This window comes from Choristoneura fumiferana, chromosome 28, assembly GCF_025370935.1.
Source record: "Choristoneura fumiferana chromosome 28, NRCan_CFum_1, whole genome shotgun sequence".
Taxonomy (NCBI): Eukaryota; Metazoa; Arthropoda; class Insecta; order Lepidoptera; family Tortricidae; genus Choristoneura; species Choristoneura fumiferana.
Genome location: NC_133499.1, coordinates 6,001,994 through 6,017,416, shown reverse-complemented (window position 1 = coordinate 6,017,416; position 15,423 = coordinate 6,001,994). Strand labels below are relative to the sequence as shown.

Genomic DNA, 15,423 nt, shown 5'->3' with positions numbered 1-15,423 from the left:
AGACACAATCTATTATAATTAACCGATTATGACCATTATCCGCTTCAGATAAGAACATTCCTGTGTTTTTATTTATACATAATCTTTATTTTGACGATAAGTTTATTATGCCTTATTTAGTCGACCGCGATGTCGTCTACGTATAGGTAGCATGAATTATTTCCGACACCTCTTTTCCGCAAGCTAACCTAACCTAACCTAACCTAACAATAGTTGTAAAACCCCCGACTTTGTTACTTCGAAGTTCAATATCTCAAAAACGGCTTAACCGATTTTGATGAAACATGTCTAAGAACCATCGCTAGAAAATCTGATTTCGAATAAGAAAAATCGCATTCAAATCAGTCCATTAGACAGACACACATAGCGGTCAAACTTATAACACCCCTCTTTTTGCGTCGGGGGTTAAAAATACCGTTCAACGTCCACTGAGTTAACTGGGCAGGTACTCGAATTTGAGTGCTACTTTAACAAAGCTTGTACAAAGGGTATTTGGCCCAGGAATAGCTAGAACAGGCACCAATCAGAGCCTGCCTGTTAATTAAAATAATAGTGATAAAAAGCCAGGATATATGTACAATAATTTCTAACTCTATATACTCGTAATTTATGCAACCCTAAGAAGTAACTCCAGTTTTAAAAACCCCTTTCTCCTTTCCAGGGGTGGCAAGATGACAGAAGCGCCGATAGTCCAGGTGGAACAGGGCCAGCTCCAGGGCGGAGTGGTGACCAGCCCCGCCGGGAAGCAGTTCTTCAGCTTCCAGGGCATACCTTACGCCAAACCTCCTCTGGGGTCTCTGCGGTTTCAGGTATGGATTCATCGTACAAGTCTGGCAAAATGACGCGTTTCATGCACTTGTTGTACAAGGGATTACGCATAACAGGTTTCGCATAATTTATTTACGCCGAATCTTAAACTTGCCGAAATTTAGTTCGGCATAATTCTGTATAAGCCGAATAATAATGGTTTCCCGAATTTATTTTAGCATAATATTAACATGACCGAATTTTATTATGCATAATCTTGTTTAGCATATATGTAATTTAGCCGAATTTTGATAGGCCGTAATCCTGTCCAAATCTATGTCCGAAAATAAATTACCTAATTACTATTGATGACTACAAAAATAGGTGATTAAGGTTAGAATTGTATTTGTAATAGCACGAACAGCCCCGCAAGGGAGCTCGGGGGGCAATTTTGCTTTAGAGAAATAGAAACCTTATGATGTCGCTACAAGCAATCAAGATCAAGCGCCATCTTGTCTGGGTGAGGAGGAGGAGGAGGTTACGTCTCTTGATGAGAGCGGAACATAGATGTCGCTAGTGCTGCTGCTTAAATAGCGTAGTAGAAATAAGCAACCTGAGATAAGTAGGTATGTATGCATAGAAAAAATAGTGTCTTGATTTCTGTCCAGCGGTGGTGTATGGGGTTATAGCACGCAGCACGGATTGCTGAGGTCCTGGGTTAGATTCCCAGTGGTGGTGTAGGGGTTATAGCACGCAGCACGGATTGCTGAGGACCTGGGTTAGATTCCCAGCGCTGGTCTCGTTTTCTGGTTTTTCTGTGCATCCATGTCTCAATTTGTATTTTCGATAAATAAAAACCTTATTTATTATTTTTATCACGTCCTAAAGCCCTGTTATATTATAGGCAAGTAGGGTTCTATTATTAGATTACCTTTTATCCCAACGGTCGAACGGTTCAATGAACAATAAATAGAAGGACGAAAGACATCGTGTAAAAGCTATAAGTACTTAGAACCATAGGCATATTATAGATTTGAAAATATAACTTTCTGCCAAGTTTCTCGCGGTGCATGCTCTTGGCAATGATGGTATTTCTGAAAGCGCTGCTCTGCTAGTATTAGGCTGCGTTACCTCCAGAGATGTGCGAGGATATATTGCGAACTTGTTAGGAATTTGTTCTCCATGAACCAATAGAAACGCTTAATATACCTACCTATCCTCGCACCACAGCTCCAGTGGAAACAGGGGAGCTACTATGAAATTCGAAAATCGAAGTTCATATCGTACCGTCCCTCTCGCTCTTGTATTAAATAATATTAGCGTCAGTGGAACGGGGATACGAGGTTAGAATTTTGCACTTCATAGCATATAAGGCCACAGCTCAGCGGAGCGGATGGTAATTTTCACGACGCAAAAAGAGGGGTGTTATAAGTTTGACCGCTGTCTGTCTGTTTGTGGCACCGAATCTCTTAAACGGGTGGACCGATTTGAAAGCGGTTTTTTATTTGAAATCAGGTTTTCTAGCAAAGGTTCTTCGACATGTTTCATCAAAATCGGTTAAGTGACAAAGTCGGGGGTTTTCCAACTTTTCGTTGCCCAGGTTATTGTGTGACAGTGACAGCGGAACTTTACTTTTTTCGGACAATATTATGTTATAAAAACTCGAGCTCAGGTTTCTCCAGCATCTGATTACGTTATCAGTCAAGTATTTGCTCGCCTTATCACTCCAGCATTCGGCAAATACTAGCTGAGCACTTGGCAATGCAGTTGTTGCATCATACGCCTTGAAGAAAGAGAAAGCATAATCTAAACCTAACAAGCAGAAAAGTTGAAATAACCCACCCGTATTGTCTGAAGATTAATATCTCAATAACCTAACTGACAAAAAGTTGGAAAAACCCGACATTGTCACTTCAATGTTTGATATTTCAAAAGCGGCTGAACCGATTTTGATGAAACATGTCTAAAAACATCTCTAGAAATCGTGATTTCAAATAAAAAAACGCATTTAAATCGGTCCACCCGTTTAAGAGCTACGGTGCCACAGACAGACACACAGTGGTCAAACTTATATATATAACACCCCTCTTTTTGCGTCGGGGGTTAAAAACGACCGCAAGGAAAAATCGCTTTCACGTAGGGTTACCAGATGAAAAATTCAAAAGTCCGGAGAAAAAGCCTGATTCCCCTTAAAAAATCCTGAGAATTGGTCGCTATACCCGTTTTTTTTTCAAAACGTAATTAACAATTTAAAAAAAATCAATTATTTTAAGCACACACTTTCTTATTTATAATATTAGTATGGATATGGATTGATTTATTGGCATCAAACGTCAAACTTATTCTTTTCACGTTGGGGGTTAATGAACAGACTTATGAACTCTTTGAACGCAGTATCATCCTATAAATAGAATACATTACAATATCTGTGTGTAGCCAATGTTTACCATTAGGTTTACACCAAGTTTACACTGTCTTTGACTGTCTTCTTGACAAAGTCAGAAATGGATTCGCTAAAATGCAAATGTATCTAAATAAACTCTTGAGTATTTTCAAGAGGAATAAGAAAACGGTATCTCACTAATATTATATCCCACTTCATCATTATATCAGCCTAGGACGTCCACTGTTGGTGATAGGGCTCCACCGACCGACAATACCGTTGATAGGACGTCCACCAAAGAAACGAAAGCCGCGGGTTCAAGGGTATCCCACTTATCGAATTCATATTATAAGCGCCAAAGTTTGTATTGATACGTATACCTACCTATTCACGCACAAAATACTGAATGGATTTTAAAGAAAATACAATAAGTAATATATAAAAATCCGAATAAAGGTTTACTGTTATCCCAATATGCCTGCGGACGGAGGGTTGCCATAAGTGGGGAGACTCAGACCAGGACGTCCAATGAAAAAGTATGAAAGGTTTACAAAAAAGGAACTTTTATTACAACAATAAGTAACTTTAAAGGTTTAGTCCTTGTCTAAACACAAAACAACTTTTAACGCAGACATTTAATGCCAGCAATCCGCCAGTTAGGTTCTCTGTTCGTATGCGCTTTTCGTTACAAAGTAGAAAATGCACGTTATCGGCTATGTTATAGTTAGTCGTGTTTATTGTACGTATTTTATTATTTACCGAGTCCAGCCCCCTACTAATTAACTATGATTTTCCGGGACAATTGCTTATCGGCCGGGACGCCAGGACACCATGCTTCAAACCGGGACATGTCCCGGCGTACCAGGACGTATGGCAACCCGACTGCGGGATTGGGATAAATACATTATTATTAGTTTTTTTTTTCTCGTGCCCAAATGAACTCTGTGCCGCAATATTGCTATTTATTGTTACAAAGTTGTTATCGGCGATAACCTGGTTTGCTGTATCTACTGCTTCTTAGGGTTCCGTACCCAAAGGGTAGAGACGGAATCCCTGTTACTAAGACTTCGCTGTCCGCCCGTCTGTCCGTCTGTCACCAGGCTGTATCTCATGAACCGTGATAGTTAGACAGTTGAAATTATCACAGATTCTGTATAACTGTGGCCGCTACAACAACAAATACTAGAAACAGAATAAAATAAATATTTAAGGAGGGCTCCCATACAACAAATGTGTTTTTTTTTCCATTTTTTGCTAATGTCTAATGAATGTTGTATAGATGATACGGAACCCTTCGTGCGCGAGACCGACTAGCACTTGGCCGGTTTTATTAAACTGTATGTACAGGCTGTTGGGTCTCCAGAATAAATAAATAAACAAATTTTGTGATTCCAGGCTCCGCAACCGCCAGAATCATGGGAAGGTGTCCGAGATGCCACAGAGGAAGGCAACTTCAGTGCTCAAATCAACAGCGAAAAAGTCTACGCAGGAGACGAGAACTGCCTTTTCCTTAACGTATACACCCCAAGCATAGATGGAGAATTCCTTCCAGTCATGGTTTACATCCACGGAGGTGGTTTACAATATGGATCGGGAAGTGCCAGCAAATTTGGAGCTGATTATCTAGTCGAAAAGGACGTGGTAGTAGTTACAATTAACTACAGAGTCGGAGCTTTAGGTTTCCTCAGTCTTAACACTCCTGAAGTCCCCGGCAATGCTGGTTTGAAAGACATGATTGCTGCTATACGGTGGGTTAAGAAGAACATTAAGAATTTTGGTGGTAACTCTGGTAATATCACGCTATTTGGAGAGAGCGCTGGTGGCGGCGCTGTCTCTCTGTTAACTGCTAGTCCATTGACGAAGGATTTGATAAGCAAAGCGGTGATACAATCAGGTAATGGTTTGAACAGCTGGGTCTGGCAGAAGAATCCATTTGAGAACGCTAAGAAGCTAGCTCATTACATTGGCTGCGAATCTGACGATGTTGATGAAATTCTTGAGTTTCTACGCGCGACAGCGACGAAAGACTTAGTTGAAGCGACGCATAAGCTGTTCCCTCTTGATTTGTTTTTCGAAGGCAAAGAGTTTGGGTTCGCTTTCGTTGTTGAAAAAGAATTCCCTGGTGTAGAAGCTGCTTTGACTGAGTCGTTCTTAGGTCTATTAACTTCCGGGAGGGTTGCTGATGTTCCAGTTATGATTGGTTCTACTGCTGTGGAGTTCTTACACAAAACTGATTCAGAAGACTTGCAAGTCTTCATCCCTAACAACTTGAATATCCAGAGGAACTCAGAGGAAGCTGTACAGATAGCCAACAGACTGAAAACGTTGTATTTCAAGGGGAATCATACAGCTGTTGAGAATATAAATGGTTGTTTCGACCTGATTTCAGATAAACTTATAAATATAGATACACACAGATATGTTCAGTATTTGGTACATGCGTCGACGAAGCCAGTGTATTACTATAGGTTTGATTATGTGGGTGAGCTGAATCATTCGAAGAAGATGCTTGATACATTGAATGTTCAACATGCAGGGCATTCTGATGAGTTGTGGTATTTGTTCAAGAATGATTCACTAGAGGCAGTGGAGCCTACAGCAGCTGATGTTAAGACGAGGGAGAGGATGGTTCGATTGTGGACAAACTTTGCCAAATCTGGGTAAGTTGTCTTAGCTTCTAGTATGTATAGTTTGCGCCAATCAGTGCGTTTTCCAGTCAAAGTGATCAATTTTAAAGGACAATTTTTAAGGACATATATTGGTCTAGTCAGTCACAAAAGGGGTCTATATTGGAATCCATAAAAACTTTCGTCATAATGATCTTTTTCCATAATAACGTTTGCCCCAACGTAAATGCCATAATATTGTTTATTCTATGTTTATTGAATATCCTAATGCTTATTTGCACTATTTTCTTACAACTTTTTATTTGATAATTTGTTAGAATTTTTGTTTCATCTCATCATCATATCGGCCTATAATAATATCTCACTGCAAGGCACGGGCCTCCTCTAAGAACGACAGGACTTGGGCCGTAGGTCCCACGTGGGCTCAATGCAGATTAGAAACTCCACACATACACAATTAAATTGCTTCGAAAGTTTGTGCAGGTTTCCTCATGATGTTTTCCTTCACTGTAAATTTCAAATGTAACTAATTTCGCACATGGCTTTTAAAAAACTCAGAGGTTCGAGTCAGGATTTGAACCCACGACCCTCTGCAAGAGAGGCCATAATAGGTCTAATCCTAGTGAGGATTAATCACTTAACTACTAAACTAAACAGAACTGTTTTCCACAGCAACCCAACCCCCGACGAAAACCACTACATCAACGTCACCTGGCAACCTGTGACAAAAGACAACCTGTACTACCTTAATATCGGCACCGAACTGTCCATCCAAACCAGCCCAGACAAAGAAAAGATGGAGTTCTGGGATGACCTTTACAGCAAGTACTTCAAAATCTGGGAGCATCCTCAAACAAACACTGAAGAAACACCAGTGAAGGCGCACAAAGAAACGGTTGTAGAAGTTATAGAACCCGAACCCGTCGAGCCAGAAGCGGTTGAACCCGAACCCGTAGAGCCGGAAGCGGTTGAACCCGAACCCGTAGAGCCGGAAGTGGTGGAACCCGAACCGGTAGAGACAGAACCGGTTGAACCTGAAACAGGAGAAGTTGTGAAAGAGATAGTCGAAGAGACGCTTGTTGATGTCGAGCCTCAGGCGAATGGGCATGCGAATGGGTTTAATGGTGATGCTGACAGGAAACCTAGACCTTCCAATGAGATTAAGATGGTGCAAAACAATGGAGTACCTAAGGATGTGATCAGAGCTAACGATCCTCCAGAAGATGATTTGCCAAAGAACATTGGCGTCAATAAATTTGTGAATTTCTTCGAATCGCTCGGTGGTAAAAAGTGAACGCAGCCATAATTTCTAGTTAAGTTTTTTTTTTCTAATTTATACTTATTTCCCAAACATTCCGTTGTATGTAATTTTTATTTGTATTCCGTTTATTTTTAGGTTGTCTATTTATTGGTGAATAAATTGTAACTTTAAGTTTTGAATTTTTGAATGTTTTTCTGTATTTATTTTTACGGCGCAGAGTAATTATTTAAATATTTGGAACAATTCAAAGTGCCTTCTAGATTTAAACCTTTTATTTTTGTGCCTTTTGAAATACTGATTTATAACTAGAAAACCCGACTACGTTCATAGTCAAGCTGACACGCTAAATGATTAGTACCTACTTTGACCCAGCCAGAAAAACTGGGACTTGAAAGTCTATCAAATGACAGTGATTCTTAAGAGATTGACAAATTACCCGTACTATGCAAGTTCAAAAATTTATTTGATCTGGATTTTGAGCCACGTCCTGAGCTTTTTGTGAAAATTATATTTGAGCATTTTTTTATTAATGCATAAGTTTTAGGGATAGATATATGTCATGCATTGAGGGCTATCGCGTATGAATTCGCCACTAGAGGCGCTAGTGTAGCATGAGGTCTCCGAAATGTCAAATCTCATAGTTTTCGGTTGAGCTACGCAAAATTATTCTAATTATTTATTTATAATTAGAATAATTTTGTGAATGTTTTGCGATATCTGAAATTAATTATGGCAAATATGCGTTCCGGGGCAATGAATGCATGTGTTTTGAGACAGTTTTGTCCTTCGCAAAACCTTTGTCCTCCTTTTTTCCGAACAAAACGGGGACTATGCAACACTGTGGCATGCTCAATATTTTTATGGTACGGTTTTAAGGTATTAAATATGATTTTAATCTAAACTTTGTTTTCACGCCCGTAATAAAAGACTGAAAGCCATACTTAAAAACCTCACGCAACAGTGCGCCATCTAGTGAGACAAAAACGATAGCCCTCTTTGAGGGATTTTGTTTTAAATTTCGTTATAAAGCCATAAAGACCAAAAAAAAAAATAACATAAGTAAATGTTTTTTTATGCTTGAATGGTCTCCCACTGCCGCCCAAAGGTTTCCCCTCTTTTGTGCCACTCATGTCTGCAATGGTATTTTGTTTATTTTCCCTCTAAGACAAAGAAGTCCAAGCCATATCTGTTGTTAATGTCACTGTTTGGCAGTTATAAAAAATCGTTTGTAGTCGGGTTAAAAAGTTACTAGTCTTAAAATTAAAAAATATATATTTATTCGCATATTTGGCATGAATTATTGGAATTTATAAGTTTCATTATTTAATTAAATTGAACAAATTAGTTCCAAAGTAAAGAGAAATGATGATAATTCAAATGTATATTCGTATTTGTATATAAGTATACTATCTGCTTGATTATGGATTAGTGTATATGACGGATGGATAATTATTAAACTATAGTATACGAAATACTTGTATTTTTAATCAACTTCATTATATTTCTTCCTTCTTACGCTTACAGCTTCGTCCTTCCGATCCGATCCGAAATCCGATCTTTTTCCTGAAAGGGTATATCTCTTTAAAATGTCTCAGCTTTCCAAGGCCAAGGAATAATCGAGGATTTAAAACATACATAGAATGACTCTTTACTGTAGTACATCACTAGTACATATCCATATACATTTCTGTTGACCAGAAATGGTAAGCGATACAGAAAACAGGTACAAAGAGAGAAAATTACAAGGTAACCAATAGGCGACCTTATCGCTTAAGAGCGATCTTTTACCGATGAGATACTGTTCCAATTAATATTCACTACTTAAATTAAATGCTTCGATCACTCAAAATTGTTACCAATATTACAAATGGGATGGTAAGTATGTCTGTCTGTTATTATCACGAGTTATTACCTCTTCGCTTTAAGATAAGGTTGGAATAAACTTTCTATGAACCACAACATATTTTACGTAATAAAGTTTTAAAAGTACTCAATAAATTTACAAATCAGTAAGTTTTTTTTTTAAATTGGCTCTCTCCGTCAGAGGCATACCAGAGGACTATTTTGCCATTGTCTAATGTATTTTTCCGTTATTTGGTAAAATCTAAATAGAAAACGATAAAGGAGAGGTAATGGTCGATGAAAAATCAATCGGTCAATTAAAAGTGTGGTCAAAACGGTCAAGAGCACATTATGTATGTATTTTGTAATTTGCCGCCATAAATGAGTCCACAAATAAAACACAATATAATAGAATTCTGTTCATAATGCTGAAAATATTTTCAGCGAAAAATAATATAATAATAATTAAACGGAAAATAATTTATTTATACATTTGCTATTTACAATAAGTACAAGTAATAATAAACTGCGAAAGAATTAAAAATGACTCGAATAAACATTAAAAATAAATGGCTGAAAGGCAAAAGTGGCTGTTGAATTTCAATGTTGCTGACACTAAAAATTAATTTGACAACTGACAACATGATGTTGCCACTTTTGAAACTTACTACTAAACACGTATTAAATTACTACTACATTTCACTAAAAGCTGGTAATTTAATACAGTGACAAAGTAATATTTGTCCTTAAATAAACTTGAGTAAGATATCCCTCCATTTAAAATATCGTTTTGTTATATTTGCTCGGTCTTTTTTTTCTCGGTTTTTTCATGTAAATTAACATACAAACACCCATATTAAGGATACCCAGTAACAGGATGAATTATTTAATTTAGTCCAACAGCAAAATAGCTAATTTTGTGTTTACCTTCCAGTGAAATCCGTTTCGTTTCGTATGCAAAACTTTTTGGTAACTTTTTGGTAGATTTCTCTTCGCTGGCGTAGGCAACCCAATTATAATGGCCGCCGCCATCACCGTTGCAACGTTAATTTGTGTGACAAGTCATGTCATTTTTGTCCATGATATATGAGAAAATCCAATGGCAGATTCTTTCTTCGGATACGATACTTCGTTATCGGTAAGCTTCTATACATCTCCACCAGATAAAACTATAAAAACGGCGAGTTACTCGCTGTTTTCTGCCTAACAAGTTAGGTGCCAGCATGCTCATCAAAACGAATGTGACTCAAATGAAGCCAGTTTTCTAAACTTTCTAGCCTTTCTACTAAACATTAGCCTACCTAAACGCCTGTTAATCACACATACCAACCACACTCATCTTAGTTACCACGTAGACATCTAGAAAATACAGAAACGGTGTGTAGTGTATAACATATAGGTGTCTACTTGTTATTTCTGTAACTTGTTTACATCCAGATTGCGAGCAAATTCGTCATAAATATGAGTTTTGTGTGTCCCCGCTTGTTTTTCATCCTTGGAAACGATAATAATACCCACAAACGACGTTATGACACTAATTTAAAAAAGTGCGTATTATTGAGTAATCATGCTTTGAGTTCTTAATAGTATTGCTAAATACTTTTGCTTGGTGATTTCATCGTTTTGCAATGCATGTTTTATATATGGATACCACATGTTGGTATTATGTATGTTAAACATGTTGATATTCTGTACTAACTACAGAACACAAAATGTTTACCTAATCAACTAGATCACAACATGTGTTTAGATTAGAGTATTTACATGTGAAAAATATATAATCTTCTGATTTCTGGGTCACTAGTGTTATTTTGGACATTATTTCAATTAACATTTCTTATTTTTTTTATTCAATGAACAATTTGTGCTTTATAAAGTACATTCAGCCATTATTGTTAAGTGTTAATTTGTTCTTTACTAAAAATGGGAATAAATTGAAATTGAACTCACAAGGATATACATTAATGCAGTAAAAACATTTCTAAGCAAAAAGACCACTGTTGTTTATGTCAAATAATACCAATTTTACAGACAAAACTGAATTAGTAATTTAGACTGGCCTGATTTATTACAGAAAATTAACTTCCATGTACCATCAGCCATATAAGTGGTCTATAAATTTTTAAACAAGTTCCTATCAAATGAATATGTTGCTAAAGTCCGAACTTTCAAGTTGACAGACACGTCAATCGCCATTATTGTTTTATGACATGCTAACGATTATAAACTTTAGATCATGCAATATTGACAGTATTAAATTATTTAGTTTAAGTAAGCATCATACTATTTTAAGCTGCACTGCCCTCTTTCACATATGTTGTCGTGTGTTATTACTGGCACTTGAGGTATCCCATCTTAGGCCTCTAGGTTGGCAACGCATCTGCAATACCCCTGGTGTTGCAGATGTTTATGGGCGGTGGTGATCTCTTACCATCAGGAGACCCACTTGCTCGTTTGCCATCCAGTCGGATAAAAAAAAAATGTTTGCAGTTTACCAGAAACACCAACATTATGTTGAGCTTTAGGGTGAACTCGCATCTATCAGCATTGAATTGCATTTTGTTATACAAAAATGCAATATTGTATGAAGTGCGTCCTCATGCCGAAGGGTGAATTGATGCGGGCGCATCTTCATACAATATTGCGTTTTTGTATTACAAAATGCAATTCAATACTTATAGATGTGACTTCACCCTTACTCATCCAGCTTTTCCTTTATAAAAAAAAGTGTTTAATAAATATCACTAGAATTACACCTCTCCATTTCTTTCATGGATGTCGTAAGAGGCGACTGAGGATTAGGTCACAGATATAGATTTTGTGATATAGGTTAAGGTATACCGTAGGTGACAGGCTAGCAACCAGTCACTATAGTACCGTTTTTGTCAAACTTAAAACCTAAAATTGCTAAAAGTGGCTCTGAAGCAGTAACGTTTTGTGTGCTCTGCCTACCCCATTTGGGAATAGAGGCGTTATGTTTGTGTGTGTGGGCTGACACTCTTTCTTGGAAATACCGGCCCTGTTTTTTGTGTACACGCCCATAGAAACTGACAGGAGCTTCTATGGGCGTATACAAGAAAAACAGGGTCGGTATTTCCATCCCGGTATTATCCAGGCCGGGAACAACAACCGGGAACAACGGGAACAGTGTACAAACAATTTGACACACTGGATGTGATTTGTGTTTGGGATCATTGTATAAAGAAGGGGATATTTTTATTTGGGACCTTTACTATCTACACTTGGTTATGATATGTGCAATTTAAAAAATTAACAGCGTGTCTAACATGGCTAACTCATACTTGGTGGAACCGTCCCAAAGGTGTAATGTATGGACACATGATCTTACCTGCGCTTTGTAAAGAGTAAAAAGCTGTTCCGGTGTGAAATATCCGCACCTTATTTAGGACAATAAGTTTTTTAGCAGCCGTTTTCGCTCTGGACTCAAAAGCTGCACCAGCTTTTTTTTATCTAATATTTTAATGAGGCTTTAGTACACCAAATGTGACTATGGCAGCCTCATGGGGAGCCTCAGTCATATACATCACACTACAGATATTACTCTCTTCCTTGCACTGCAACCACATCTCTGGATGCAAAAGCCTGTCTAATGAACCTGTAAATCAGCATCGCTCCTTCTGAAAGTGGTCGACTCAGAATCACATTTAGATATCCATTGAACAAGCCCATACCATCCAAATACCTGTCTCTGATGTCCTTATTCTGATCACATTCCAAAAGAAAATGAATGAGGTCTTCAGACTTATTACAACCTATGCACAAAGGTGATTGTACAGCTCTCATCAAATTGAAAAAATAGTTTAGTGGAATGTGACCAGATCCCACCCGAAAAGCCCACACGAGCTCACCGAAGTTGGGACTAGATTGAAGATCTAATCCAAAAAGCTCAAGGTGGTCTTTAGGTAAGGATACACTCTGGAAAGTAGGAGCCAAGGTGAATGGTCTCCTCTTAGCAGTAAACAATAAACATACACGCCTGGGTCTTGGCAGCATTGAACTGGACCAAGTTGGCCGAAACCCAGTCGGACACGGCCTCCAAGGTCAAATTCGTCCGCTGTACAGTCGACTGCAAAGATATCGATACGGCGAAAGTTACAAAAATATCTATATGCGACCTTAATGTTAAGCCAATAAAGTCGTGTATACATATTTTTTTTTAAATATCAAAAAGACTGTGATTGATAGCTGCCTTTTGCCTTGTTTGCTGTATGGATGTCAAACATGGAGTTTTACAAATAAAATGAAACAGAAAATTATAACAACACAAAGAGCAATGGAAAGGAGTATTTAAAACATTAGAAAAATATATAAAATAAGAAGCGACAAAATAAGGCAGAAGACAAAGACAATGGATGCGCTTAGACAGGCCCTTAGTCTAAAGTGGCGGTGGGCCGGACACATATCGAGATACACTGACGAGAGGTGGACAATACAAACAACAAGATGGCCAGGACCAGCAGGCAAGAGGAAGGTTGGAAGACCAGTGATGCGATGGACTGACGACATTGCAAAAATCGCTGGAACCGACTGGACAAGTAACTGCCAAAGACTGCTGTGGAAGAAGATGGAGGAGGCCTTCACTCAAAAAGGGGCCCAAGTCTCAGAAGAAAATAAACAAAATAAATGAAACTAATCATACTAACACTAGGAGACAGGGAATATTAAAGGCTTTTTATTTTATTTTATTTATACATATTTTTGTAACTGACCGTATCGATCTTTTTCTAGTTGACTGTACCATAGCCTCCTTGTTAGAAAGATGTGACGGCTTGTGTTGTGTCGCATCGCAAGCCATAGAGAAAGAGAGAGACAGAGCATCACAACACAACAGATAAATGTGAACGCGACTTAGTGCGTTCCTGGATTCTCCTATAGATTTTGTTCAATAGCTATGACGTAAATTACTTACCAACTCAATTAACTAATTATGTATTTGTTTTAAAGAAGCTAATTTATAATATCAAGTTAATTGAATGTTAATCTGGTTTTTAGGGCTATAATGAAGTGTTTTTAGGGTACCTTATGCCAAAAGGAAAAATCCCTACATATTTTCTTTTAATTTGGTACTTACTTGGTATTTAATTCATGTGCCACCTACTTATCTAAAACAATCAATCTATTTATAGTCAAAATACCACAAACGGGACTTATCACGCTTAAACACACGAGTAATATAGTCTACTCGTGACCACGGCCACTGTAATGTCGTTGAAACGTCGAGGTAAATAAATAAATAAATATCACGGGAACAATTCACACCAATTGACCTAGTCCCAAAGTAAGCTTAGCAAAGCTTGTGTTATGGGTACTAAGCAACGGATAAATATAATTATATAGATAGATACATACTTAAAATACATAGTACACACCCAAGACCCGAGAACAAACATTCGTATTTTTCATACAAATATCTGCCCCGACACGGAATCGAACCCGGGACCTCAAGCTTCGTAGTCAGGTTCTCTAACCACTAGGCCATCTGGTCGTCTAATATCTCGTGTCTTTTGGGACTGACTAAATTAACTGACTTGGTATGAATGATCTCACGACTTTTTACGGTAGAATTGAGTTGCGAGACTTGTTTCTTAGTGTTCCGTATCCAAAGGGTAAAAACGGGATCCTATTACTAAGAATCCGCTTTACGTCCGTCTGTCTGTCCGTCACCAGTGCCTATAGTGTGGCGTTTTCACAAAACATTCGTTTACTATTCGAAGACGTCACATGTCCACGGTGCGGCGTCGTCACCCGTTTTCGTTACGATACGCGGACGAAATAGTTTACGTAGCAAAACCTACACACAAAAGTTGTTGCGCAAACTTTCCGCTAGCGCTAGAGGCGCTGTCCGTGTTTCCATACAAATTGAGATTTTAACGCGAACGCGATCGAGACGTATTTTGTGAACGGGAAAATAAATACACTAAGCATACAGGCTGTATCTCATGAACCGTGATAGCTAGACAGTGGAAATTTTCACAGATTATGTATTTCTGTTGCCGCTATAACAACAAATACTAAAAACAGAATAAAATAAATATTTAAGGGGGGCTCCCATACAACAAACGCGTGTTTAATTTTTTTTTTCCTTTTTTTGCTTGATATTAATTACGGCAACAGGTAGACGCTTGAAATATTCACAGAATCTTTATTTGTATAACCACTTTAAAAATAAATAATTAAATTAAAATAAAATAAATATTTAAGCTCCCATAGGTACAACAAACATTATTCGCATCTGTATACTTATGTAGTCTAAATGCCAACACAAGTACAGTCAACAAACAGAACAGTCAGCAAAAACGCTTATAATATTTTTTTTTTTACAGATTATTTTAAAGTAGTAACGAATGGAACCCTCGGCACGTTTTGGAATTATTGTTTAATCACAAATCTAATTATTTCGCAACATTTATAAATTCAAATGTACGCAAGCAAAATCCCCAAAAACTGGTAGCAATTAAATTTCTATTTGTAATTAGGTAGTTAATGACAATCATTTGCCCCCACCTTTCGTGTTAATGACTCTAAGGTGATCTTATAGAGTG

The 15,423-nt window shown here is 37.8% G+C and overlaps 2 protein-coding genes across 6 annotated transcripts in view; both read left to right on the top strand.

Moving 5' to 3' along the window:
- Positions 1–8,492, top strand: part of LOC141443926 (juvenile hormone esterase-like) — a 142,233-nt gene extending 133,741 nt beyond the window's left edge. For all 5 annotated transcript variants that reach the window (XM_074109333.1, XM_074109329.1, XM_074109328.1 and 2 more), the window contains 3 exons: positions 662–809; positions 4,526–5,790; positions 6,430–8,492. In XM_074109333.1, coding sequence (XP_073965434.1) covers positions 672–809; positions 4,526–5,790; positions 6,430–7,051 — 2,025 coding nt within the window. In that variant the 5' untranslated portion in view covers positions 662–671 and the 3' untranslated portion in view covers positions 7,052–8,492. The remainder of the gene's footprint in view (positions 1–661; positions 810–4,525; positions 5,791–6,429) is intronic.
- Positions 8,493–9,869: 1,377 nt separating this feature from the next.
- Positions 9,870–15,423, top strand: part of LOC141443918 (uncharacterized) — a 30,457-nt gene continuing 24,903 nt past the window's right edge. Inside the window, exon 1 of the mRNA XM_074109298.1 lies at positions 9,870–9,998. Coding sequence (XP_073965399.1) covers positions 9,960–9,998 — 39 coding nt within the window. The 5' untranslated portion in view covers positions 9,870–9,959. The remainder of the gene's footprint in view (positions 9,999–15,423) is intronic.